Raw genomic sequence first — 26,502 nt, 5'->3', positions numbered from 1 at the left:
ACTTTGGCAGCTACCCACCACTTTCTGAAGGTTCCTGATGTCTGACCCCATCTTCACAAGGTTGCGTCTTAATGGAAATGACCAAATGAGGCTTCATTACTGGCAACTTCCTTAATTACATCCAGCTGATGGATTTTCTAGAAGAAAAATAAAGTTGAGAGTATTCACGGCTATCTCTTCAGGTTAGACTTAGCGGTTAAGAACCAGTGCCCTCCAGAGAAACAGTCACAAGGGAGTCTTGGCATCTTTAAGTCAAAAGAAATGGAAAACTTAATCCAGTCCACCCTCCTGTCTCCATGCAGAAATTCATCTTCATCGTATAAAATAGATGGTTCCTTAGTTAAAACATTTTGGCTTCCAATTAGAAGCCCCCTGCATTTAAGCAGCTGGGCTGTGAGCCATGGCAGGGGCCAGGGACCCTCTCCTGGACCCTGGAAATCCAGGATGGTGCACAACGGATCATTTGATGGGATCCCCAGAGCAGTGTGGTGAGTGGGGGACCCCTCCTCGGCACCTCTGCCCCCCCCAGCTTGTAGGGACGATTGAAGTAGAGCTCTGCTCTCCTGGCCCCAGGGGAGGCGAGGGAGAACGGAGCCTGGGGAGGGCCCTCCAAGTGATGCCCCATTTTTAATACTATGATACGTCCTGTTTGGGCTTGGAACTCCCCACGAAGGGGAGGGATCGTACTCGGCCTGGTTGAGGGGAGGGAGCACCCCTCTTCCCTTCAGAACAGCTCCTTTTAAGCTCTGTGTTGCTTTTGGAGGCTTGATTAAATCAACGACAGCCATGGGCCAGGCTGTCCAACGTCCCTTAAAAACTGGGCACAGTCTTCTGCAAGACACAGATGCCGAGAAGACACAGCCATCCCCAAGCAAGAGAGGAAGATGAGGTCGGAGAAGGAAATTCACACCGACCCGGTCCTTGTCAGTTAGTTGTGCTGGAAGCGGGCGGTTGGCCAAAGGTACCAGGAAACAGGAAATTAGTCCAGAGCAAATGCCGTGAAGAGCTGGGGGAGGGCATTGCCCCTTCAGCCAAAGCCTTACACTAGCCGGGCCTTGCTGACCGGGGCGGAGCCGGCCCGTCTCGCCACACGCACTCCTCCCAACTGCAGTGCGCCTTGTGTACCTTTGAGAAACGTCTCTCTCGGTTTCTGACCCATTCTGTTAGACTGATGAGCCAGAAACATCGTCGATGGAGCCCTTTGGCCCTGGGACCTCCAAGTGCTATGCCAGGCTATGGCAGCCACAGCGACAGTTTGGCATCTAGAGGCGAAGTTCCTCTTCGCCCATGAGGGAGGGCAGGGCAGTCCAGACCAGTGTGCAGGGCAGGGCGAGGGCAGGGCGTGGCAGGGGCAGGGGCGAGGCAGGGGCAGAGCAGGGTGAGGGCAGGGCACGGCAGGGGCAGGGGGAGGCAGAGCAGGGCAAGGCAGGGGCGAGGCAGGAGTGGAGCAGGGTGAGGCAGGGGTGAGGCAGGGCAGGACTGACTACTGTCCCTGCAGAGGGATGAGCCGGCGTCGGACCTCTGCGTCCCTGAGCTCGCAGGCAGGCGGGGAAGCACACCCTCCAGGACTCAGACTCCGTGGGGAGGAAGTGGGAATGTACCACTCCACTCATTTCCAGGACAGTCAGGCTGGCGCCCCAAGGGCCCACGGAGGGGGTTCTGTGGGACCCCTGTGTGCCCCGCAGAATCAGAACATCGCTTGGGGAAGTACTGAGGGCTGCCGCGGGCTCCCTCCAGCCCTGGTCTGGGGCAGGAGCCGTGTGTGTCCCCACAGTGTTTCTGGCGAGTGTCCTGGACGAATGGAGAAGGAGCTCGGTCCTCCCGCTAAGTCGCAGCCTGGACCTTCGAGTACAAAGACCCGAGTGAGGGACAACCCCTGTTCCAGAGTGTGCACACTCATGCCAACCCTGTTCCCCTGGGGCATGGTGTGGGGGGTGCAGACTGGGGGGTGCAGTGTGGGGCATAGTGGGGGCACATTGGGGGTACAGTGGGGGGCGCAGTGGGGTGCAGTGTGGGGGCACAGTGGGGGGTGCAGTCCAGGGTGGAGTGTGGAGTGCATGGCAGGAGCTGCACCGCCCTGACTCTGGTGTCAGCATGGCCTTCCCTCTTCCCGGCCCCTGGTCTGGAGCGGGGGTGGGCTTGGATAAACAAGAGGGAGACAGGTTCCAGTGTCCAGACCGTCCGCCCGCACAGCCTTGCCCAAGACCGACTGTCTGCTATTGTAAATTCCCTGGAGCCTCAGCCCCACCCGGCTCCATTAGCAACTGGCTGGTCCTCTGAAGACTCAGTGGTCTCCCCTCCCCTGGAGGGAGGTCAGCTCCGCAGCTAAGCCGAGAGCCTGGCAGGCCCTCCGTGGGGGTGGCCACCAGGGCCCGACCGGCCAGAGACCCCAAGCACCCACGGGCTCCTGGAACCCCACAGTCTTCTGCCTGCAGCTTGCCTTGTAATCACGCCCCCCTCTGTCCCCCACAGGGTGCAGGCTGCACTGCCCTCGTGGTGGCCGTGGTGGCCCGAAAGCTGGAGCTCACCAAGGCAGAGAAGCACGTCCACAACTTCATGATGGACACGCAGCTCACCAAGCGGGTAAGAACCACCGTCCACGCCTGAGCGTCACTCAAGCCCAGTGTGCGAGCCGGCCTCAAGGAGACGGCCGAGTGCCATAGGTCAGGGCCACACCTCTCCACGGGGGCGGGGCCAGGAGTCCAGACACCTGCGAACGGCCTCCACACGAGGGGCGCGACCCCTCAGCACCCCGGGCTCCTGCCTTCCACTAAATCGTGTGCGCGGTTCAGACAGCCAGAAAGTTTTCCTGACAACTGAATGGTGCGTCGGTGGCATAACCCACCCCCTCCCCTAATGGCCCTGAGCCAGTCACCCCGCGTGAAGCAGCATTTCTGTTCAGGCTCAGACAACGGTAGGAAGGGCAGAGTCTTGTCTACACTGAACGTGGGGCTCGAACTCCGACCCTGAGATCAAGAGTCACACGCTCCTCTGACTGAGCCGGCCGGGCGCCCCAGGAAGGGCAGTAGAGTCTTAAAAGTGATATTGTATTTAAATCCAATTCTTTAAAAAAAATCATTGAAGACTTTCCTCACAGCAGAGCCCACATTTCTAATGATGTTCATCGAGGTGTCGTCATCCTTTCACCCACGGGGGCTTCTGGGCAATGCTCTTCACTTGCGGTTGGGGAGGAGACGTGCAGGAACGGGGAGCTGGGTCAGCGGCTGGAAGTCTGCCACCCACCGAACTGTCAGAGAAGAGACAGAAACCGGTCCTTCCAGGACAGCAGCCGGACGAGCGAGGCAGGAGCCGTTCCTTAATGACCGCTTTTATGGAGAACTCTCCAGAGCTGCAGGCCGAACGGAGGTCAGCAAGAGGATGCCTTGCAAGACTCCTCTTTCTGCGACGAGCGTCAGACTCCGTGCTGGGGTCTGGGCCACGGTGGCCCGTCTTCCTGGTTCAGGACCGAAGTGGCTTAGGGGGCCCATGAGCCCCTAGGTGCTGGTTTGGGTTTTTGAACGCTATAGAAGAGACTCTGATGACCGCTGCAGCCCAGGAAAACAGTGTTAGCAATAGAGTCGGAGGCAGGAGGGAGAACAGAGGCAGGGAGGCCAGCGCCGGGGAGGCAGCCGGAAGACGCGTGGTTGCCCAGGCCTCTGCGCTTCTCAGCAGAATTATTTATGGGGTTTGATTGTCTGTTCTTTGATTCCATGTATTGGGTTCTTTAAAGAGGCTCCACAGATTTGCAAGGGGGTGGGTCCCAGCAGGTATCCCCGCCTTGCTGGCAGGCAGACAGGTGCACAGGGCCCGTCGTGGCCCCGATGAACAACAGAAGGCGTGATGTAGCCTCAAGATGGCAGAACGGAGGGCTGTTCCCACAGTGTCCTGAGTGGGATTCACCCAGAAGCCTGTGGCCCAGCAGTCTTCTTCAGCCCCACAACATGCACACGAGTCCATTTCGGCACCAAGCAAATTACCCCGTGATTGGCACCGCCGTGTGTAGACACACTTGCACCCGGTGCTGGGGTGGCTGGGGGGAGGCAGGGGTGAGGGCGGGCGGCTCTGCCTCCAGCCCCTTCCCTGCAGCTGCTTCCTTAGAGCAGAGACTGGCAGTGGCATATTCTGGTCCGCTCCGTGAAATCAACAATATACTTTGTATTTCATGCCATTCCCGCACTTTCTCCATTTTTCACCCCATAAATCAGACGGTAGAGGAAAATAAACCGAGGCGAGCCCGCTCCCTCGTGTGACAGGAAAATGAACAGTTTGTCTGCAGTCTGACTGTGGAAGGAGCTGACGCTGTGGTCGCTGATTCCCATCCTTCAAAAATAATTCCATAAATCCTCCTCCAAGCCACTTACTTTTTGAAAAGTAGGACTGAAAATCAAATCAACACATATCTGTGGCTCATCCATGAGCACCAGGTATCTTTTAAGCTGAATACATCTCACTTTTCTGAGAACACTTAAATATGTCGGAATGTCCCTTTAATGTCTAGTATCTTCTCCCAGAGGAGCAAGCAATGCGAAGGGGCGAGCAGCTCCTGCAGAGCGAGGATTCTCGCGGGCCTGGCGGGCCTGGGGCTTCCAGAGGCTCCTCTCCAAAACCTTGGCTGGAAGGAAGGTACTGGTGAGCTGCGGGAGCCCTGGCCTCAGCTCCCCCGGGCTGTGAGGGAGCCCAGACCCTCTCCCTGCCCCCACACCCCCGCCCGTCCCCTCCGCCCCCCCCCCTCGCGCCCAGAGCCCAGCGGGGGTGAGCGCAGTGTCTCCTGAGACCTCAGCGAAGCGCCAGAGAAAGACCCAGGCTCGGAGGAGCCGACCGCGGCGTGACCAGAAGCCTCTCAAGAGCGGACCGGTAGTGCCTTCCACAGATAAAAGCAACCTATTCTGACAAGTGCAGGCAAACCTAATTCTTCAAACACCTAAGCAAACAGAGAGAGAGAGAGAGAAGAATTGTAATTTATTCATCCTAAAAATACGCGGAAGTTCGAGCTGATCCGTCCTGCCGGTCTTGCTGTAAGGGCACCAGCCCCGGGTGGGCCGTGAGAGTCACACGGCTTTATGCCTTTGCTGTGCGAGCAGAGAGGTGGCAGGGCCTGCTGGTGGCACGGGGAGGAGCTCAGTCCCGCTTCTCCTGAACCCGCGGCCCTCCTCATGTCACTTGTGTAACTTGTCAACTCTTTCCGGCACTTAGTGCGATCAGACCTTCCCTCAGTGACCTCACAGGGTCACTGCCGTTATTCCAGAACTATCATTTCTGGCTGCCCTCTGGGCCGGTACTTAACATATATGTAAATGCCACACAGAGAGACTGGAAAAAAGATGTGTGCTCCCCGTCTTTCCCCCCATGCAATGCTGCGTGTCCCCATCTCTCCGTTTTATGGAACTAACCATACCCACCGTCAGGTCACCCGCTGGACACCACCCTCTGCTCCGGGGACACCAAGATGGGCACCAGGCAGTTCCTGCCCCCTAACCAGCAGGGCAGGCTGCGCACGGACAGGAGACGTTCTGTTTGCCACGTCTACTCTCCACGTCGGGCCTCAGGCAGCGTCACAGCGTGGGCCCTTGGCTGAGGACTGTCTGTCCTTATCCGTGAGGGGTTCTTGCCCCAAATACTTTACCTAAGACCGTTTCCCCATGAGGTCAGTGAGTGAGACCCAAACCAAGACCAAAACCTGTCTTTCCTACCCTAGTTCCCTCTCCTGTCTTCCCTGGTCTCTAACATGGGAACTTACAGCATCTGGGACTGTCCTCTGCCCCGGGCCCCCGGGGCCTGAGCTGCTCCCACACTCTGGCTTCTCCAGGCCCTCTGCTCACCACACTTCGAGCTGTCACGGGTGCTTGCTCCCTCCCCCTTCGTGAGTCTCCCTGACCCTAGTCTTTCTGCTCTTTGCTTCCCTGTGGGTCCCCTGAGGCTCCAAGACTTAGCTATGAACATATCACCACCCTGCTCAAAACCCTTGGACCCACTCATCAGTGCTAAAGAAACCTTTTCTTTAATTGTGAGCCTATGTAGAAGTTTTATCACAGTCCTGCTGAAAATACATTCTCTTCCAGCAGGCTGATGCAAGGATTTACTCATCACAGATCTTAATCTCTTAAAAACTTACCAAGTAATCGACTGATGGTATCAAATACTAATCCTCCCCCAGAAAGGGCCTGTGAATGATCTCGGTCACAGAGCTCTGTCCCAGACAGGTTGGGGACAGTTTTCTTCAATAAGAGTACTACAAACACTGAGCTTCTGAGCGGGAGGGAGTCCTAGGGACAAGACTCAGGTCCAGAGACGGGCGAGGGTGGGCGCCCAGCCACCGCAGGTGCCTGCATCCCAGCTGGGGCGGCCGCACACTCTCAGGCCTGCCCGCAGCCTCCAGCCACAGCCCTGTGGGTTTTCCGGAGCAGTCGGTTCCTGGGAACTTGGCACGGTGCTTAGGGTCCCGGGCCTGCGGGTCAGAAAGGCCAGCCCGCTAGCACACCAGCCGAGTATCACATCGATAGCAATGTACAAGGAAGCACCGTCCATCACCATGTCGCACGGGGCAAGGAGCTCCAAACTCCACTGTCGGACCACAGAGACCCACCCCTCCTCACTCCCTCCCCCAGCTCCCGACAGCCACAGGGCAGAGCCAGTTCCAAGCCTTGAGGCCGGCTTCCCGGGGCTTCCCCGGAGGAGCAGAGAAGCCTGAGAAGGGGCACGGGACAGGACAGGACGGGCTGGAGAGAGGGTGGGAGCGGAGAGAGAAAAGGAAGCCAGAGGGAGGTCTGTGAGGGTCAGGGTGAGTCCGCAGGGCAAGGCCCTCCTCCCCAGCCGTGTCTCAGGGACTCTTTCAGTCAAGTGTGTGAAGAAGGGCCAACCCGCAGGTTCTCGGGCTGTGATGCTCTCCAGCCCTTGGTTCAGCTAAATCTGACCCGGGGATGCGTGGGGGGGAGGGGGAGCTCCTTGAACTGACTTTTGGACACTTGCCAGGTCTGCATCCTCTCCCATCCCTTCTCCAGCACCGCCCCCCCGCCCCGAGCTTTCTGGCAGCTACTGGGCATGCTAGTACATTCCTCCCTGGAGGGTCACAGGGTGGTGGGGGGCTCCCTGAGGCTTCCGGAGGCACCTGTCCCAGGCTGTCCCGTGTCCCCCTGCAGCGGGAGGGGTGACCAGAGCAAGCCATGGGCGTGGGCGATCGGGCCAAGAGCTCAAGGAGCAGACAAGTGTGTTCTGTGACGTTTTCTCTGGTTGGGGGTGGGGGGCAGGGAGGAAGATCATGTCCAGTGGGGGGAGGACACCGGTGGAGCTGCCACGAGCTGAAGAGCCCGTGGCCAGGCTCTGTGCCCAGGGGTCCCCGTGCAATCGCTGAGCCTTGCTGTCTCTCCCCCTGAAGCTCTCAGTCCCCGATACTTCCTACTGATACTAGAGGCCACGTCCCATCTGGCTGAGACCGAGCCGTCGAGAGCAGGTGTGCTCCCGACTTGTTCACCACAGCGTCTTCAGCCCCAGGACGGGGTTTGCGTGGTAGGTGCTCCTTGCTGTTTGAAGGAATGAGAAAGTAAACTGAGTCTCACGGAGGTTCAGTAGCAGGGCGGAAGAGGGGGTCCAGTGCCAGCCCTCAGGAGGCTTCTCTGAGGGCTGAGGAAGCGGTGGACACAGCCTGGCACACCGCAAGTGCTCGGGCCCCCGCCACAGGGGACGCACACATGTGTTGGGTCAAGAGCGTGCGGACCCCAGCAAGCACTCAGCTGTGTGCTCGCATGTTTGGGGAACAGAAGAGCCAGCCTTCCGCGTGCAGGCAGGACCCCTCCGACGGCGGCCAGCCTCGCTCAGCCCTTCCCGGCCCCTGATCTCTCCCAGCCCCATCCCCGCCCCAAGGGCAGCTTTTGGCCCTGGCGCGCCTGCCCTCCAGGAGAGCTCAGTGGTACCAAGCCCCTCTCAGGAGCTCAGCGGATCCCAGGAGGGGCACACGACCTCCACGGCTCCCTCCGCAGGACGTTCCAAGCCATCAGCCACGTGAGGGCCCTGGCTGTGGCATTTACTGTCAGCGTCGGAGGGCACGGTGCCGTCCGAAGCCTGTGTCTGCCCTGCAGGAGTTGACCTGCTTAGCTCTGTGCCAGGCCGGCCGCTGTCAGTTCACTTCGAGTCCGCACCGAGGCTGGCGTTTCACATTGCTTTCCCGAACACACAGGGGCCTCCGGTCCAACCCAGAAAGATGCTGCGGCCGCCTGTGTCCGCTACCCAGGCCCAGCCGTGACTTCACAGCCTCACGCTTGGCCTCCCCGCTCTGTTACGTGGCTAAGTGAGGGCCCTGAGGAGTAAAAGAAAACATGCAAATGTCTTTCCAAGTCCTTGATCCTGGGAAATGGGAAATGGTGTTGTTTGTGTAGAGAGGCTGTCTGGTCAGGTCGCTCTTCGGAGCACACGAAAACCGTATGTTCTCCCTGCACGTGGCTCCCGTGCGACTCCGGCCCTCGTGCCCGACCTCTGACACCGCGCCCTCCTATTCTAAACGGGTTTGGGCTCGTGGTCGTAACTAACGTGCGTGTGTGCGCTTTAGTTTACCAGTCGTAGCTTCACGGTGTCCGTCTGTGGCTCGGTTTCTTCCTCTGTCAAATGGGGATCATCCCAGTCCCTGCCCAGGGAGTTTGTGGCGAGGGGTGGCCGAGATGCGTGTGCGGTGCTCGGCCCCGAGCCCGGAGCCCCATCCGCTTTGCTCTAACTGCCTCCGCTGGGCCTCCCCACAGCCTGAGGATTTATTTTCCCACCTGATAGATAATTATTCCCAAACTGCTCAATAACCCAAAGAGCGAGGTCGAGCCGGCAGGCTGTCTGGTTTCGCGGCCTGCTCCTCACCAACATGGAGACAAGCGTGGAAGGCCACCCGCACCGGCGTCCCGTGGCTCCACCAGCCTTCCAGGAGGACACGTGCAGCGCAGGGGCTCTGCTGGTCGCCCTAACTGCCGAGAGAGGGTTTTTTTCCCGTTTTTCTGTGAGGCCTTCCTTGGAAGCTAAGCCCCCAGGAAGACTGAGGGTTCACCCATCAGGAGACGTGGGCAGTGGTAGGCCATCTGCAGAGGGAGCCGGGGTGGTGGGGGGCTCCGGAGGGCCCCCTGGTCCGGGGGGCTCCCATCCTCGCCGGGCGGGGACAGACCCGGCCTCCACTGCCCCCCTGGACAGTCTCCCTCTCCAGCGTCCGCTCACCACCACCTGCTTCCTGTCAGGGAAGCAGCACCAGAAGTGGGCAATGAGTCGTCGAAAGCCATTTTCACAGTGGATTTTTACCGAACAGAAAAGCAGTGTTTATGTCACTTAGACATTTCTGAGAAGACTTAGCTGTTCTTTTAAAAACATCACTTCAGCGCCAATGAAAAATACAATCCAGGCTCGGTAATAAATTTTTGAAACAGACACACATAGAAGTTATCAGCCTGCGCAACAGTGCTTCCCGGGCCTTCCCACACGCCTCCACATCTCGCCATGTCCCATCTGCCGTGTCGGCCAGAAGACACGGGCCTGTACTCCCCGGTTTCACTAAAATCTTTTCTGGCTGGTGACTCGGTTTCTTCTAGGCCGTCCGCCGGACTCCCAGGCCCCGGGCCTGTGGGCCTGGGCCAATCCACGCAGCTCACGGAAACGGGAACCGTTCATCAATGTTTAGCTCATGCCTAATAAGAACTGTTTCCTCTTGCTCTTGTCACTAATTGCCGAGGACGTCTGTGTTTGGATGAAAACTTTGTCCCCTGCCATCTGGATGCCGTCGATCCGTCCCAGCTCCGAAGAGAGCCGGCGAGATCCGCTGTTTCCATGCCAACCGAGGCTGGCGTCACGTGTCGGAGCGCGTGGCTGCGGAGACACCAGCCTTGGCCGGGACGCCGCGTTGGCTTCACACCTAAATCTCTTCACTGATTTTCAGACGCTGCTTTGCAATGATGTCAATTTCAAGCCACTTACATTTACGTGTAAAATTACAGTGTAAATGTTTTTGGCCATTTGGGAAAGGACATGATGGGCTTGCTCAGGCCTCTCGCTCCATTTGTGGGAAAGACGTTTCCTCAAAGAGGCCTTTTAAGAGCTCCAGCTGACAGGAAATCTGTTCGGTCTCTGAATCCAAGAGAGGTACCCTGTGCAGTGAGAGGAGATCTTAGTGGAGCGTGGAGCTCTGCTCCCCGCAGGGCGTCCCGGCCCCCGCGTCTGGGGGACGCGGCCCAGGGGGCAGTCTGAAATAATTCAGAAACAGCTCTGGCCCGTCGGCCGCGTCCACAACCGGAGTCATAGGAGATGAGTCGTGACCCTCCTTTCTAAGAGCTCATGAATCAGATCTCTGCAGAACCGTGTCCTTATAAGGTAGATGGATTAGCCAACGCGAAAACCAGAGCGCACGAAACTGGGAAAATGAACCTGAGGGTGGCGCGCCTTCTTTGTCTTTCCCCAGATCAAGAACGCGGCCGCCAACGTCCTCCGGGAAACGTGGCTGATCTACAAACACACGAAGCTGCTCAAGAAGATCGACCACGCCAAAGTCAGGAAGCACCAGCGCAAGTTCCTGCAGGCCATCCACCAGTGAGTAGCGGGCGCCTCCGTCCGCGCCTTCCGGACTGGGCACGCGGCAGACCCGTGCGCGGCACCCCAGCCGGGCCCAGGCCTTGTCTGTCCACGTGTCGCGCCCGCAGCTGGTGGGCCCCAGGCAGGTGGCTGTGGAGGGAGAAGAGTAAGAGCCGGTGGGGACGCCCTGTCCTCCTGACGACCCCCCACCACGTGGCACCCGGGAGTGGAGCCAACTGTGCCCAGCGCTCTCCAGAAGACAGGCACTTGAAAGTAGGGTGGAGAAGTAGCGATGAAGGGGGTCTGGGGAGGACGGCATGCAGGTGGCACCAAGGCAGGGAGATGGCCTGAGGGTAGTGGGCGAGGAGGCGGAAGTCACTGCATGGAGATGAGATTCGCTCTCCTGGGGACCAGGGTAGCCTGTGATCGAGGCCCCCACGATCGAGGCCCTGTGATGGAGGTTCCCGTGATCGAGGCCCCATGATGGGGGCCCCGTGATGGAGGCCCCGTGATGGAGGCCCCCAGGCCGGGTCCCAGAGTCAGGTGCACTGATGCAGGCGGGGCTGAGCTGTCGTGGGCACTTGGAGAGTGTCGCTCTCACGACTCTTCCCCCAGGCTGAGGAGCGTCAAAATGGAGCAGAGGAAGCTGAGCGACCAAGCCAACACCCTGGTGGACCTTTCCAAGGTGAGTGCGGAACCGGGCGCATTCTTAGGTGCCAGCACTTGGCCTCCCCCGTGTGGCTGCGAGGACCCGGCCACGTCCCAGCTACATGATGCAGGGCCAGGAGAGCAAGGACAGCGCCTCCTTGGGGAAGCACGTCCAGGCTGGAGTTCCTGACAGGAGTTCTGTGGCTGGAAAACCGGCTGTGGTTGCCGTGCGGCCGCGGGTCTGTCCGTACGCACAGTTCAGCAGCCTCCTCCTGACTGACGCGGCCGCACAGTGACACCCCAAGAATGAGCTCAGGCGTGCCCGGGGCCCACTTGGGGACATGGGGGCCACGCTGCCCGTCACTCAGTAACGACTGGCAATTCATCTTCTTGCCTCCTCTAATCCTTACAGACCCGCTTTTCTGGCCCCAAATTGTTGGGGGGTGGCATTGTTTTACTTCTCAAGAGGCAGGCCCCCCACAGTGAGCATGAAAGTGCCAAGAAAGAGAGCCCTCCTGTGGGAGCCCAGGGCTTGACGCATTCTGACGCAGACCTGCGGTAAATCCCGTCAAGAAACTCCCTCCCCTCTGGCAAACCACAGAAGGGAAGAAGGGAAGGCCACGCTGCTGGCCGAGCCTGGTGGCTGCTTCCCCTCCGCAGCCCCTCCCCTCACGGCCCCTTGACAAAGATTATACGTCAAGTGTCCAGCCCAGGGCCAGGCTGGCAGAACATTCCAGCAGATGTCAGTTACCATAATGGAACGTTCTCTGGCTGAGCCAGAGGCTCTCCCTCAGGGGAATTAGCACCCTTTGAAAAGAGGCACAATCAGGGAAATTGCTGGCTGCCAGGCCTCGTGCGGGCGCCTTGTTGAATGAAGGGATCAAGCCCAAGCAGGGGCCTCCCCAGCTGGGGGCAGGGAGGGGCGGTTGGGGGCTGCGGGAGGGGAAGGCGAGGTCACACAGGTGGGGAGGCCGTGAGGCCTGTGTGCTGGGGGCCCGGCACTGCCGTGGAGCCAGGGCCCCAGAGCCTGGACATGGGGGGACAGAAGGGGACACTGGACTGCAGGAGGAAACCCCCAGGGTCTTGGGCACGGCGATAACACCCTTGGGTATCAGGAAGCACTAGAAGTGGGTTTACAAATGGAGGCGTTCCCTACAATGACAGAAAGAAGCCTCATTCTGGGCAGGGCCTCAGAGCGCCTGGCCAGACTCAAGGGAGGGGCCACGGAGAACGGGCCACAGGCAGCCCTCATGTCCCGGGAACCCTCCCCCTCTCCCTGCTCTCCTGTGCAAGAGTCTGCTTCAGGTCTGTCCCCTGCTGTCCCCTCTCCACTGTGACTTCTGTCTCCGGGCAGACCGAGGCGCCCCCGTCCAGAGAGCAGATGCTCTCGCTGTGGCCACAGGCGAGGACGCCTTGGTCTCCTGGTGATCTTAGCTCTAAACTCTCGGGGATGAGGTGACTGGCTCGGACCGGCCAGCTGTGGCCAGGAAGAGGCTCGTGCAGGGCGAACCTGGCTGGGGACCCACCCAGCACGATGCGGGAATATTCAGCCCCATGCCATGCCCCCAGACTTTCTCCTACAAGCAGCGGGCTCTCCTGCCTCCCCCTCACCTGGCAGGACACACTGTCGCTGATGTTCTCCTGGGAACATCAGACAAACGGACTTTCAAGCCTGCGTTGGTTCAGTATGGCCACAGCGCCTCACAGAGACGCAGCCCGTGAAGAGCAGGCTGAAGGAACAACTCTGTGAATCACGTGGGCAAAGAAGCCCCATCAGTAACCTGCAGCGAGTCACCTGGAAGGAGCGGCGTGCAGGGAAGGGCGAAGGGGGCCTCTGCAGGGCTGCCGTGGGGACAGGTGCGAGCCCAGGAGGGGGTCAGCCGCTCAGCGTATTTGGGTCCATATGCCCGCCCAACCGCACCCCTGCACCTCGTCCCCAGGCAGTGGAGCAGAGGACACATGCTGCATCCTCCCAGCTCGCCACCTTCCCACCCCTGCTCTTGGGTCCTCGCTAGATGAAGAAAATGGCACGTGGCCTCCAAATATTATTTGCTAGATTGAAAGGCGACCTTATAGGCTGGCATTGCTGGGAGGACTTCGTCTGTTTGCTGGCTTCGATTTCTGTCTGTAATTCCCAGCATCTGAGGATCCGGTGAGACGGTACCTGTGAAAGTGCTTTGTAAACGCATGGGGTTTTGGGATGGTAGTTCTCCTTGTGAATACAGATGAGGAAGGAACAGAGTAGCCGCCCTGAGGTCGGGCAGCTGGCCAGCGGCCGCCGGGGTGCCGAGACCCAGGGGCCCGGGCCCTGTCCAGGCAAATGAGTGGTCTGGACGTTCCGGGAACCTTGTGCCCCTCGACGGAAGTCCTGGATTGTTAATTAGTGAAGGCAACACGTTTCCTTCCGAAGTCTGGCCTCCCCCCCGCCCCCCCGGGGCGTCCTGCGCTCCCAGGCAGAGCTGCCTTTCTCCCACCTCGGCAAGGCCCCTTCCCCGCCCCCTCTCCAGCTCTCATACTTCACCACCTCCCTTTGCTCTGCTTTTCCCTCTCACCTTGATCCCTACTCCCGTGGCCGTGGCTCCAGGGTTTTCTGTGTCTCGCTGCAGTAACTTGGAGTTTCAGGCAAACAGGATGAGGATGTTACCGGCACAGGACCAGATGCCCCAAGGGCCACGTTACCTGGGAGGGGCAGGGGGGCACGGAGCAATGGCCACGGCAGCCACAGGGACGGGGAGCCATAGGGGCTGAGGGCTCGCACCAGGGGCTGAGGGCTCGCACAGCGGTCACTTGTTAATTTACAGAGAAGTGTAGCTGTCACATAGGTGAGCTTTCCTGGGGCCAACTCAGGAAACCAAAGTACAATCAGAAAGTGGCCTGACGAGGGAGGCATGAGAGCCACGGGACGGGACTGGGAGGGCACCCGTGGGAGGTACGGGTTGGAGCTCAGGTGGCTCGACGCCATTAAAGGAGCCGGATTTGAGGGGCATAGGTGGGCTCGGTGGGGCTTTGTGCTGGGGCGGTGGGGGGCGCCCAGGTCTGTGGTGGGGTGGCGGGAGGGAATGGCGCCCGGGCCTGAGCCCCCACTGTCAGCTCTCCTCTGACCCACTTTTATGACTTCACTCTCAGAAGGCAAGTGTATTGCTACTTTTAAGTTCCATTTGTGTTTCAGCTCCCTGGGGCTCCCCCGTTTGGCCCCCGTGTCTTGGCCTCACGCAGGGCTCACTCGCAGGCAGTCCCGGGCTGGGGCCATCGGGCTCTCCCTTCCTTTCCTTCAGCCACACAGGTCTCGTTGGTAAACACTGAGAACCCTTCTAGGTACCTGGCCATGATCCATGGTGTGACGCGTCTGTCCCCATCAGTGGAATTCCCATGTTGGGCCAAGGATGGCAGGGGCCCACGCCAGCCTCACTCATCCGTTTGCTCTACTGACATCTTTCAGGGGCAGCCTTGCACAGCAGACCCTCTCCAGGAGTGTTGATGTATGTTTGTGTGTCTGTTAGCTGATCTCCTACAAGCCAGGTGCACACAGCAGGCAAAGCTCACTGCCCTGAAGGAGGGAGGGTCCCTCCCAGTGGGTGCCGGCAGACCACCCCGGAGCAGCAGAATTCGCTAGTGCAACAGAGGGTGGGAGAAAAGGGGGAGGCTGAGCAAGTTAGCAGGATCAGGAGTGGGGGTGGGGTGCAGTGTTAAGCAGGGCACGGGAGATGGGGCAGGTCGCCGGGACACGGGGAGACAGCAGTGAGGTGGGAGGTTTACTGGGGGGCCCATTCGGGAGCAAAGGAGACGGGACAGGGCGGAGGGGGCAGTCTGGACCTAGACAGATGGACAAAGGCCTCAGCGGCCCATGGGAGCTCTGGGGGTGGACTGGCCCTGCGGGGATGTCCCAGATGGGACAGCAGCCCTCCTCGAGGACCAGGCAGTGAGGAGGGGCCGTGACCCCAACCCCATGGGGCAGCTCCTTGTGGCTGTGAACCAGGCCAGTGATGAGTCCCGGCGTCCACCATCTCTTCTGGCTGCTGTGCTGAAAACCGCACGGAAGCAATAGTGCCATGACCATGTGTGGTTATTACTCACTCCTATTTTATAAGGAAACCAAGGTCCAGACTCGTACTTGAACTGTGGACGGTGCCTTCTCTTTGACGCTGAGTCTTGTGCAGCCTCTGAGCCGAGAGCTCGGGTCAGCAAGGACATGAGGACCGGCCGAGACTCGCCCGCCTTCCTCCCCATGACGCGTGTTTCCTGGTGGCTTGTTGCCGGCCCCCTGCCCCCACTGCAGTTGCAGGTTCCGGCCTGCACCTCCAGGCCCTCTCCCGGTGGGCCGGCCCGGACGCGCTGGTGCGGACGTGCTCCCCGCGTTTCACTTTTCCTGTTGCGGGCCCTGCGATGACCTGCAGTGTCCGTCTGTCCGTACAGATGCAGAACATCATGTACGACCTGATCACAGAGCTCAACGATCGGAGCGAGGACCTGGAGAAGCAGATCGGCAGCCTGGAGTCCAAGCTGGAACACCTGGCCGCGGGCTTCAGCTCCCTGCCCCTCCTCATCGCCGACGCCCTGCGCCAGCAGCAGCAGCTCCTGTCCGCCCTCGCCGAGGCCCGGGGCGGTGCCACGGGCACCACCCACACGCCCCCAGCCTCCGACAGCCCCCTCGGGGTCAGCTCCACCTCCTTCCCGACCCCGTACACAAGTTCAAGCAGTTGCTAAATTAACCCCCACTCCAGAAGCATTACCCATAGGTCTTAAGATGCAAATCAACTCTCTCCTGGTCACTTTGCCATCAAGGACCCATCGGACCAGGGACCGTAACGAGGAGAGACCGAGCTAATTACCCAAGTCGTGTTCCTTCAGTGCGTGTTCGATATGCCTTGAAACCAGAAATCTAATCTCTGTTTAGGTGCCTCTACTTGGGAGCAGGAAGAGGAGGTGACGGACGTGGCACCCCCGGCAGCGCCCTTGCGGCAGACCTGGTGCAGAGCAGAAACCCACGCTCCATCTCAGGTCTCACGTGGGGGGCGGGGTGGGGGGCAGGTGCACCGAAGCAGCCAACACAGAAGGAGCCCAGAAGAGGGTCCCACGGGGGTGGCGTCGGGCTTGGGCGGGGGTTCCTCACCACTGGGGTCCTGAGCACGCCCCTCTCCATGCCTTTGGTCTCAGGAAGCCTCTGGAAGACAAAAGGCAAGGAGAGCTACCACAACTTGCCAAAACAGACGTTCTTTCTTCCCGTACCTTAACCAGTCATAAAACCCAATTTAGACTAAAAAAAAAAAAAAAAAAAAAAAGACAAATAAAAAGCCAGATATTCCTGTGTGTTTGCCAGTGTGTGCACGCACACACCCCACATTCAGCACCGGCCTTTCCTTGTGTGAGCTTGACCCAAACAGAAAGGGAGCTGGTACCTTACCCTGCACACAGTAGGCACTAAATGCGTGTGGGCTTGGTGTGAATCTGAATGTGGGTGCTTTCAGCTCAGGTAGTTTGCCGGGGTTGGGGACGCTCTGAGCTTCGCTGGAGATGCGGCTCCTTCAGACCCGATCCCGGTGCCCACCCTGGACACGCTCCACCCGCACTTGGTTTGAGATGAACGCCGAGCCACACTTGCTGGCCTTCTGGAGAGAGAGGCAGGCTTCTAAGAATAACAGCCTGTGCAGAGTATTCTCCTGTCCAAACCGCGGTGTTCCGGGGGAGCAGGTGCCGCGTGGGTGCAGGCGGGGCGGGGCGTGCGCACAGGTGCGCCGTGAGGAGGGGCTGGTCTGGGGCTCCGCTCAGCCCGCTTAACCAGCGGCGGTGCTCCCGCCCGGGCTGTGAGGAGTGCAGCGGGGTCCAGCGCCTCCCCGCAGAGCTGCGGAGCAGGCGCCCGCGGTGGGGAGCGGCCCGGGTGGCCCCTTCTCCCCGACCTGAGACCTCCTGAGGGAGAGTCTGAGAACGAAGGAGCCCTTCGGGAGCTTGTGGGTAAGGTGAGGTGGCGTGGATGGGTCAGCAGCCGTTCCCGCTGTGCCATACTGATCTTGGTGCAAACACTGTTCGCCTTTGTCTCGAACTCCCAGAACTTGAGAAACACCCAGATTAGCGCAGTGACCGGCATGGGGGGGAGGCACGTGGGCGCCATCTTTCATTGCTCTGAGTGTGGCCGCCGGCCACATCCGTGTGCTTCCTCGCTCTTCTCAGTGTGCGGCCTTTGGCTGCAGCTGGTGGGGACTTAGACGAGACTGTGGAAGGTTTCATCTGGTTCGGGTGACGCGTCCGGTGTTGTCTGTGTGTGGTGGTTCTGCGGGCCTTCCCTGTGCACGGGACATTGTCGCTTCCCTGACGTCAGAGCTGGGACAGGTCTTCTGGGGACGAGGGGACCACTAGACGGCCAGAGGTGGATGACCCTAGAGCCCAGCTACTAGTCCAAGAAGATCTGGTCTCTTGCTAAACTTCCTCTTTTATCTGTTTTCACTGCTGTTGTTCCCCACACGGTCTTGTTTCGTCTCGGTGACTCCTGGGAACATTGCCATTGGCTGCTTTGCAGATGCCACACTTGCTGCTGACTCTTTATTTTTTTTACTTGTTCTTTTAACTATTGATTATCTGAAAGATCACCCTCCTTTTTTATGTCCCAAGAATGGTGCTCCCGTCTCAGTGACAGTGCAGCCAACCCGATAAACAGATGTGCACGCAGATGAGATGACCGTGCAGTGTCTTTGTGGCCAGAGTTCTGTCTTACAAGGTGGAGACCACAGACAGGTCGTCCTGCACATGCCAACCCTGGTCACTGACCCCCAGCCCCCCCATTCCCTCTTGTGCACCCTTCCGTTCCGCTGTAACCGTGACGTGTGTGTCCACACGTGTGCACACACTGACACATAGAGGGATTTAGTCTTAACCTCAAGTAAACGACATGCAAGATGGCCCTGCCACCCCCCCCATTGACCCGCCCAGGTCTGTGGATAATTCTGTAACCCCTCATTCATGCTATGCACCTAAGTGAACCCCAAAGACTGGGCGAGCAGCCCTGGTAAAGGGGGGGCTGGAATGCTGTCCAGCAGCAGTGGCCACTGGCGTCCCAGGAACATGTGGACATTTGTGGCACGACTTGGCCTATCGGTAGTGCAATAGTGGGGTGTGGTTTCTTTCCTTGGCAAAAGAATACTTAATCTTCAAAAAACGGTGATCATATCTGCTTCTTGATCTTGCGGTGGTGACTGGGAGGCTGCTTCCCTGTACCAGTGTTTCAGCTCTACGTGGGGAAGTTACCCAGGCTCCTGTGAGTGCAGTCAACCCCGACGACCTCAGTATTGATTACCCGAAGTGTAGACCCCTCCAAGTTTTCTCCCTACGGCCCATCCTTCAGCTAATTCCGCTGTGCCTCAGCATCGCAGTCAGATGGGAAAAGGCGGCAGGTGCCTTATTGTTCCTTATTCTCAGATCTGGTGGTGGAGGTGGTTTCATTAGCTACTCGAGCATTGGCCATCTGTAAAAACTATTCATTACAATAGCCTCACTCTAATACTGAACCGACTTGAGTTCTGCCCAGTCCTGAGGGCTGACCCAGTGGCAGAACCCCGCTATGACTTTTCTGATAACTTAGTGACAGGTAGAATACCCTAATAGTCCCCGAAATATCTAGACACTTGAATAAAAACTACAGAGCCACCCCTCACCACGTAAGCCATACTCTAGCCTCACGTACTGTAAAGCCAGGGATGTACTGTGATACTTAAGACCACTGGTCTCCGTGGGATTTCAGGACGTAGCATCAGTTGGTAAACTATACCAGACTGAGGACTCCCTCCTCCTTAGACCGAAGTCCCAATACAAATCTGCACCTTTGGGTCGAAGGCCACGTCTGTCTGACCATCATCAATAAATTGTCATGAAGTGTCTGAACTGCTCTCGCCCTGCTCCTAATATGCAGCTTCATGCCAGCACATCTCTAAGAACGCTTCGTGCAATGCCGGGGAGCAAGAGGGTGATGCCCTGGGGCACTGCTGACCCCTGGCCTCAGCAGGTGCTGGTGACGTAGCAGCAAGTTCATCCAGCAGGAGGCACGGAGGACCCAGGCGCCAGCAAATTCCCAGCGAGCACCTGCTGCTCTCTTTATTTATTAGAGGCCGGGAAGGAGCAGCAGTGAAGAAATCAGGTTGTCATGTGTTTGAGGATTTCCCCCTTAGATTTCCAGTGATTTCCATGTGAGTAAAGGAAGGAAAAAGGAAGGAAGTTAGAGACACAGAATCGAGTAAATAAGCTCTAAGGCTGACCCACATCTTTGGCCAATTAGTGTAACCGCCTCATACCTCAGTTTCTCCGTGCGTAGAATGAAGACGACAGTTAATGTCCTTGCAGTCAACAGCAGCCAGACGGCGTTCCCGTCCCACACCCTGGGGTAGTGCATCGGAATGTCCTCAACAGTTACCACAAAGTGATTATTCCGTGTCAGCTACGTAGCGAACGCAGCAGGGAGAAATGCGGGACTGGCACATAGGACCGCTCTCCTCCTTTAGGGTGCCCCTCCCCCAACAGTGCACCCCAAATTAGGAATCAGTGTTTCATCCCAGAACAAATGGTGTTACTCTCACAACCGAGACACTAGGAAGTCATTGCACCACCAGTAGGTTCCTGCTCTTTAAGTTACTGCTTTTAAACCCCCAGATGCGTCCCCAGTTCTAGAGTCTTTCTACTTCCCTGAAAGTTGTTTCAAAGCAGAGTAAGGATCCGTTAGTGGCCGCCGTGCCGCCCCCATGGACTCGGCGGCAGCACTGGGTTTCAGTACCTTAGACAGCCGTCTGGGGGGGTCTCCCGGTCGGCGTGGGGCAGCCCCCCACCCTAGTCGGCCAGCATGGCCATGCCCTGGACACTATCCCTTCTTCCTCTGCTGCTGCCAAAGTAAGCGTGGAGTGGGAATGGGGCCATCGATGCCACCAAGAAGGGGTGTCCCAGGGACTGCGGCGTGGACTGCCGGCCCCTGTCGGTGAGTATAGGTGAGTGCCCGTCATCCGGAAGGCTTGCGCCAGGCTGCGTGAGTAGACGTTAACATTAAACTCCTGTCAGACAAGTCATGTGTAGGTTTTGCACCAAAATAGACGGAAGCTTCTTCCGGAGCACTCAGTGCAGTGCTGTACAGACATGCACAGGTCGAGAAAACCGGAAGCTGTGATCTGTGTTTCTCACACCAGTACTGGAAACGCCCAGACATGAACTGGAGTCCCTTCTGAGCAAAACTATTATCAAAGCTTCAACGTACGACCTCCGAATCTAGGTGCCAAGTGCTGTACTGACAGTTGTTTACACGCCTGAGAAGCGCATTCTGGAAGCTGTGCCGTGGGCTTGGACCGTGTGTTCAAACAAAAGGAATGTTGTGACCAACCAAGCTGATGGAGGAAAAGCACAAAATTCAACACCAACCCGTAGTTAGGATCCCAAAGAAATGCTGAATTTATAGCCAAAAAAAAAAAAAAAGAAAAGAAAAAGAAATCAGTGACAAATCAAACACAAATCTGCCTGGAACAGCCAACGTGCAGGTTCCCAGGGGAAGGACAGGACATCGATGACATTCTCCAGCTGTGTCACAGGGTCTCAACCAGGACTGATCCAACTTCATCAGACATTTTAGCAGCCCGACGACTCACTTTGGTCCCAGACTCCACGTTCTGCGCCGAGCAGAAGAGAACAACAGGAGAGAGAGCACATTTCCATGGTGAACTCGTAAACTGAAGTGTGTGTGTTCAGAACCATGTGAGCTTCGATGTGAATTTGCGTCTTGCCTCTGGACTGCTTGCTATTTTTTAATGATAGGAGAAAGCATAACAGTTTATTTTAAATATGAAATATATTGCTATATTATAAAATATATTGTAACTTTCACTGAACATTTTGTATCCAGCTAGTCCCGCGCAGGCCCAGTGCCGCCTGCTCTCCGACGGCTGTTTCTGAGTACATATCACCGCGCGGCTGCGGACGCCCAGACCCAGGGGCTCAGCTCCACAGCTGCCGTATTCTAATTCCCTAGACCTGCCCGTTAGAGACTAAAGAACCTTGTTCCCAACGTAGCAGAGTACTTGTACCCGGAACTCTGTCAAGCCATTTCAGAGGAGATTTTAAAGCCATGGCTCCCTTAGTGGCTGCCGAGCCATTTAATCCGTGTGCAGCTTCTTCCCGTGCAAACGCCAAGGCCCCGTTAGGCAAGCGATAGGAGCCTCAAACTGAGCCGCCCGGTTTCCCTTTGGGAATGTCAGACTTGGGCATAAGGAAGAGCCTTGTTCTCCTGTGACACAAGACTCAAAGTTCTAGGCCCTAGGCGTTTGTCTCTGCCAGAGTCAAACCAGAATGGGAGCCTCACTTATGCAGGCCCAGGGAGTGAGACCCCAGGGTGCGAATGAGCTCTTCTCAGCTGGCGGGACCCTGGAGGAAGCAGGCTTGCCCGTGTTTATCCACCACTTAGAGGGGAGCACAGCTCCTGGGCGAGTGAGGGAGGCAACAGGACACGCACAGCAAGACCCAGCAAGGTGCTGGGCTTCCCTTTCTGCTGCCTTAGCAGGGAGGAAAGGAACTTCCGCCAAGGTGTTGCCTTCAGTGGCAGAATTGGGGGAAGTTCTCTGCTTGAGCGACTCATGCACTCCATTCCCTCCTTGTCAGAATTGCAGTTTTGCAGTTGAGACGCATGTAGAATTTCTCACTTCCCTCCTCTGAATGACAGAGGGACTATTTCTAGATGAAAACAGGATGTGTTTCGTTACAGAACAAAGGTTTTCTAGAATCGGTGGTCCCCTTGTGTGTCAGCATCACCATGGGCTGATATTGCTCGGGTGGAAACCTGGGAGCATCAGGGCACCTGAGCTTGTGTTCTCAAACCGGGAAGTCACACGGCTGGACTGAGAGAGCAAGACAACAGGCTTTCTCCCGGGGAGGGCTGGGATCCTGTCGAACTCTGGTACTGGTTACTCTGAAGGAGAAATACGCGGACACCCAGCTCCGGTCTGCCTGTGTAGCTGGGAGCTCAGTTGCACACACAGTTTACTTTTATTGAACCAAGTGCTCTCAGCGTCTGCTAGTCCCCAATTACATGTGAGGCTGGGTTCCATTAAAGCCATCAGAACTCCAGGCCACCTGTTTTTAGCAGGTTACTCACTCGCTTGTAATGGAAATTAGTTTATGCTCAATTTTATAATTAACCGATGAATGTACTGGTGGTAATTGATTTGTCTCCTAATACTTTTCTGCTACAAAATAGAACTGTCTCCTTTGGCTTTTTCTTCCAGCACTTCTCAGACTAAGAACTTTTTCATTTATAGAGAGCAAATATATTCAGATTTTCCCCTCGAAGTCATTATTCAGTCTAGATCAGAAAACCAATGCAAATTCCTGATTTGGGGAAAGCAGACCTCTCGATGGTGGTTCAGATAAATGGCCATACACTAACCCTTGCTATTTGAAGTGTGGTCTACAGACCAGCAGCGTCAGCGTCACCTGGGAACTTAGAAATGCAGACTCTTGGGCCCCATGCCAGACCTGCTTAATCCAATTGGCATTTTAACAAGATCCCCAAGTGATCTGTATACACATTAAATATTGAAAAGCTCTGGCCTCACCACACAGCAATGGTAACCAACGTCATTAATAGCTGGAAAATTAAACCATTTGTTCTTTGACCCTCAGTTACAGAATTACTTGATGAAGTAAAGTCCTGTATGACCACAAGATAAGAACAAATGCACCTTAACATTTCCATTCGAGGTCATAGAACATGGCTGGTGTACAAAGGGGGGCAGCCTTTTTCCAGTCTAATTTTTAAAAAGCTTGCTTTGTAGCCTTGGGCTGCTTCAAAGTCCCCTTTTTAGGTTTCTGGGTTTAGCCTATGCTGGCAGGGCCATCGGAATATCAGGCGGCCCCCCAGGCAGGTCCCCCTGGAAGGGTACCCAGTCCCTGCTTGGCACAGGACAGAAATAGCAGCATCTGGGCTCCTTCTTTGAGAAATTCAGCATCCCCCCAATGAGGACTCGCCTCCCGAGGAAAATTAGCAAGAGAAGTTCGTTTAACCATCTAGAGACATTCCTAATCTCTTTTCAAACCAGTCCTCTTAAGCATGACCCCAACCAGGGACACTCCAAGGTGAGCAAGGAAAAATGTGGATTGTGATATTGGCACCACAAATCGATATGTACCCAGAAACAGTTATGTTCTAAATTAATGGCTTTAACCTGTTCATTGTAAAAAGTGCCTTGGACTTCGATCTAAAGAGGTCAGTATAAATATGTGTGTGTGTGTGACATATGTAGGCAAATATTTACATATTTATACATCCGCAGGTGCACACACATGTACCCACATTCATATGCTGTGTACATACACATATATAAATGCTTCATGATATGTCCTATTGCTATTCGCACTCCATTTATTTTGTCTGGTCTTATGTTATTTGTTTAGTGACACCTTTACATAGAGAGGTTCTATTCAGGACATTGATGTATTTTTTTGTTTGTTTTTTTACTTTTTATTAAAAAGGTAAAGGATATTTAAAAAAAAAAAGTCAAGTGCCTGAAGGTTTTGAATGGAATTGTGGTAAATTTTCTCAGGTCACCAAAGAGGAAACTGATCTTTCCTTTGGAAAATACTTCTCTGCTGCAGTGACTATTGTTTCCCCTCAGTGGGAGCTGATAAATACCACCGGTTACAGTGATGAAGTAATTTTGTTGTGATTCACTCTGTGGTCTCCATAAAGCAACAGCAACAATTGCTCGGGCCAGTGCCCAGTCTTCTTCACGCATCAGTGTCAGAAGGGCTTGGTCTTTACGTGCTGTGCACAGCGTGGGCATTAGGCTGACTAAATTGTAGGGGCAGGGTTTTGACCAGTTCTAAATAATGTGTGTTTTCAATGCCCGCACAGAAGGACATGTGGGAAGTTCCTTCCTCAGTTAGGTGGGAAGCTGTCCTAGAGGTGGGCACAGGGGTCCTAGGGAACTTTCTAGGCTCCTGTGCACTGTCTTTCTACAATAAACCAACCATCTGGACCAATCAGCTTCTCTACCTTAGCTAAAGGTCTTGTCTTTCCACAGTGTAACAGCTTGTAAGGGACCAACCTCCCTGGTTAGAAGCCCCCAGGGATCAAGGGAGAATCTCCAGGTTGCCATTGCTCTGCTCGTGTGCTCAAGGAGTCATTTTACTTTTTTAAGCCAACAAAATCTCTCCGGCTCTCTGCCCAGGTGGTGACAGCCTCATGACAGCCAGGGCCACCCCAAAGAGGTGATGTCCCATTCACAGCAGCATCAGAAGAGACATCACAATGGCAGAGGGAACCAGAAAGACAAAGGGTCTCTGCAGCTACCCCCACAGCTATCCCCACAGGTGCTCCCACAGCTGCCCCCACCGCTGTCCCCACAGCTGCCCCCACAGCTCTCCCCACAGATGCCCCCACACTGTCCCCACAGCTGCCCCCACCGCTGTCCCCACAGATGCCCCCACAGCTCTCCCCACAGATGCCCCCACAGCTGTCCTCACAGCTCTCTTCACAGCTCTCCCCACAGATGCCCCCACAGCTGTCCCCACAGATGCCCCCACAGCTGTCCCCACAGATGCCCCCACAGATGCCCCCACAGCTGCCCCCACAGCTCTCCCCACAGATGCCCCCACAGCTGTCCTCACAGCTCTCTTCACAGCTCTCCCCACAGATGCCCCCACAGCTGTCCCCACAGATGCCCCCACAGCTGTCCCCACAGATGCCCCCACAGATGCCCCCACAGCTGCCCCCACAGCTCTCCCCACAGATGCCCCCACAGCTGTCCTCACAGCTCTCTTCACAGCTCTCCCCACAGATGCCCCCACAGCTGTCCCCACAGATGCCCCCACAGCTGTTCCCACAGCTGTCCCCACAGATGCCCCCACAGCTGCCCCCACAGCTCTCCCCACAGATGCCCCCACAGCTCTCCCCACAGATGCCCCGACAGATGCCCCCACAGCTGTCCCCACAGATGCCCCCACAGCTGTCCCCACAGATGCTCCCACAGCTGTCCTCACAGCTGTCCCCACAGATGCCCCCTCAATGGTTAGTTGCCACCGTGAAGTGTACGACAAGTACCCCTCCCGGTGCCCGCTGGGAGCCCGGGCTGGAGAGAACTGGCTGTGAGGCAGCTGTGGGCCCCGCGGAGACCAGGCCCGGGTGCGGAGCGCTGCGAGCGGCAGGAAGGTGCAGGCTCAGAGCCCCGGGCGGGAGAGCGCCGTCGGGGCCGGGCTGAGTCTGTGGCCCCAGCGCTTCCCGCCGCCCAGGAGGCCGGGAACGGGGCACTGGGAACGTCCCCGCGGGCCCGCTGCGATGTGACGCATGAGCTAAGCACCGGGGAGCGGACTCAAGCCGGCGCCGGGCGCCTCGGTCGCGTCTTCCTGCCCCAGGACGACAGCTGTGAAAACAGGGATTTGTAAAGGAGGAAATCTTAATTTAGGTCGGAAGAGCGCCGCCTGGAAAAGGCTGCCTCTTCAAGGCCAGGATTGCCCTGGTGTTGACGGAGGCGCCTGACTCAGGAGAGCGCCCCCCGCCCCCTGCGGCTTGTAGACACCCCGGCTCCACCGCCTGCGTGCACACGGGGCCCCGGCAGGTCCGGCAGGTCCGCGCCCCACTCGTTCCACAGAGGTGAGCAGGGATTTCAACCTTGGCTTCACGCTGGAATCCACCCCCCTCCCAGAGCCTTCTGGAAACACCAAGGTCAGTGCCCCTGGCCCCTGGCGCTTGAGAAGGCAGAGTCGGGGGGGCTGCCTGGGCATTGCCCTGAAGCCCCCCGGCGGTCCTAAGAGGCACCCAGCGTTGAGCACTGACCAGGGCCTGCTGACGTGAGAGCCCCAGCACCCAGCCTGGCCAGTGCTCCCGGGATCAAGGAGCTCTGGGGTGAGATTCGTATACAGACCGGGGTCTGCTTGTAGCTCTGCTCCTTCTCAGTTCCGCTCACGTCTCTTCCGTTCCGGCCCCTCGAGCCTCTGCTAGTTCGGCCTTCGGGCCCTGCAAGGCTGCCAGCTGCCTGTGGGCCCGGCTGCCCCGCCTCCGGCTTCCTCCGGGCACAGTCTGTCCGGGTGGGGTCTCTCCTGGGCCTCCGCCGGGCAGGGCCACCCCGACATTTTCATTAGGCTGAAAAGGTTACAATTAAAAGTAACAGCCTTGCTGGCAGGTGTCTCACTAGACCAAACACGAAAATAGGGTAACCCGCCATGTTATACTCTTCGATCTCTTCCTAACTGCGTTTAACCATTAAATAAAACGTTGTCTTCTGTCTGAACGAAAACTTGATGCAGTGTTACATTATCATAGCTGTGAAAGCTGGAAACTCAAAGTGGGGCAGTTCCCCAATGTAGACGATGCTGTGACAT

General features: G+C 57.1%; 1 protein-coding gene across 2 annotated transcripts in view; it reads left to right on the top strand.

Moving 5' to 3' along the window:
- The window catches only part of KCNN3 (potassium calcium-activated channel subfamily N member 3), a 137,141-nt gene extending 113,610 nt beyond the window's left edge, over positions 1–23,531 (top strand). Inside the window, exons 5-9 of one of the 2 annotated variants that reach the window (XM_045784128.2) lie at positions 2,473–2,583; positions 10,415–10,542; positions 11,140–11,209; positions 15,586–15,825; positions 16,067–23,531. In XM_045784128.2, the coding sequence (XP_045640084.1) occupies positions 2,473–2,583; positions 10,415–10,542; positions 11,140–11,209; positions 15,586–15,825; positions 16,067–16,099 (582 nt within the window). In that variant the 3' untranslated portion in view covers positions 16,100–23,531. Of the gene's footprint in view, positions 1–2,472; positions 2,584–10,414; positions 10,543–11,139; positions 11,210–15,585 lie in introns of both variants that reach the window. The other variant, XM_045784127.2, reaches the window with a different exon arrangement.
- Positions 23,532–26,502: the final 2,971 nt, after the last annotated feature.

This window comes from Ursus americanus, chromosome 2 (genome assembly GCF_024610735.1).
Source record: "Ursus americanus isolate L20-20 chromosome 2, mUrsAme1.1.p, whole genome shotgun sequence".
In the NCBI taxonomy this organism is placed as follows: Eukaryota; Metazoa; Chordata; class Mammalia; order Carnivora; family Ursidae; genus Ursus; species Ursus americanus.
Note: the sequence above shows the minus strand (reverse complement) of the source record. Positions and strands in the feature narration are given on the sequence as shown.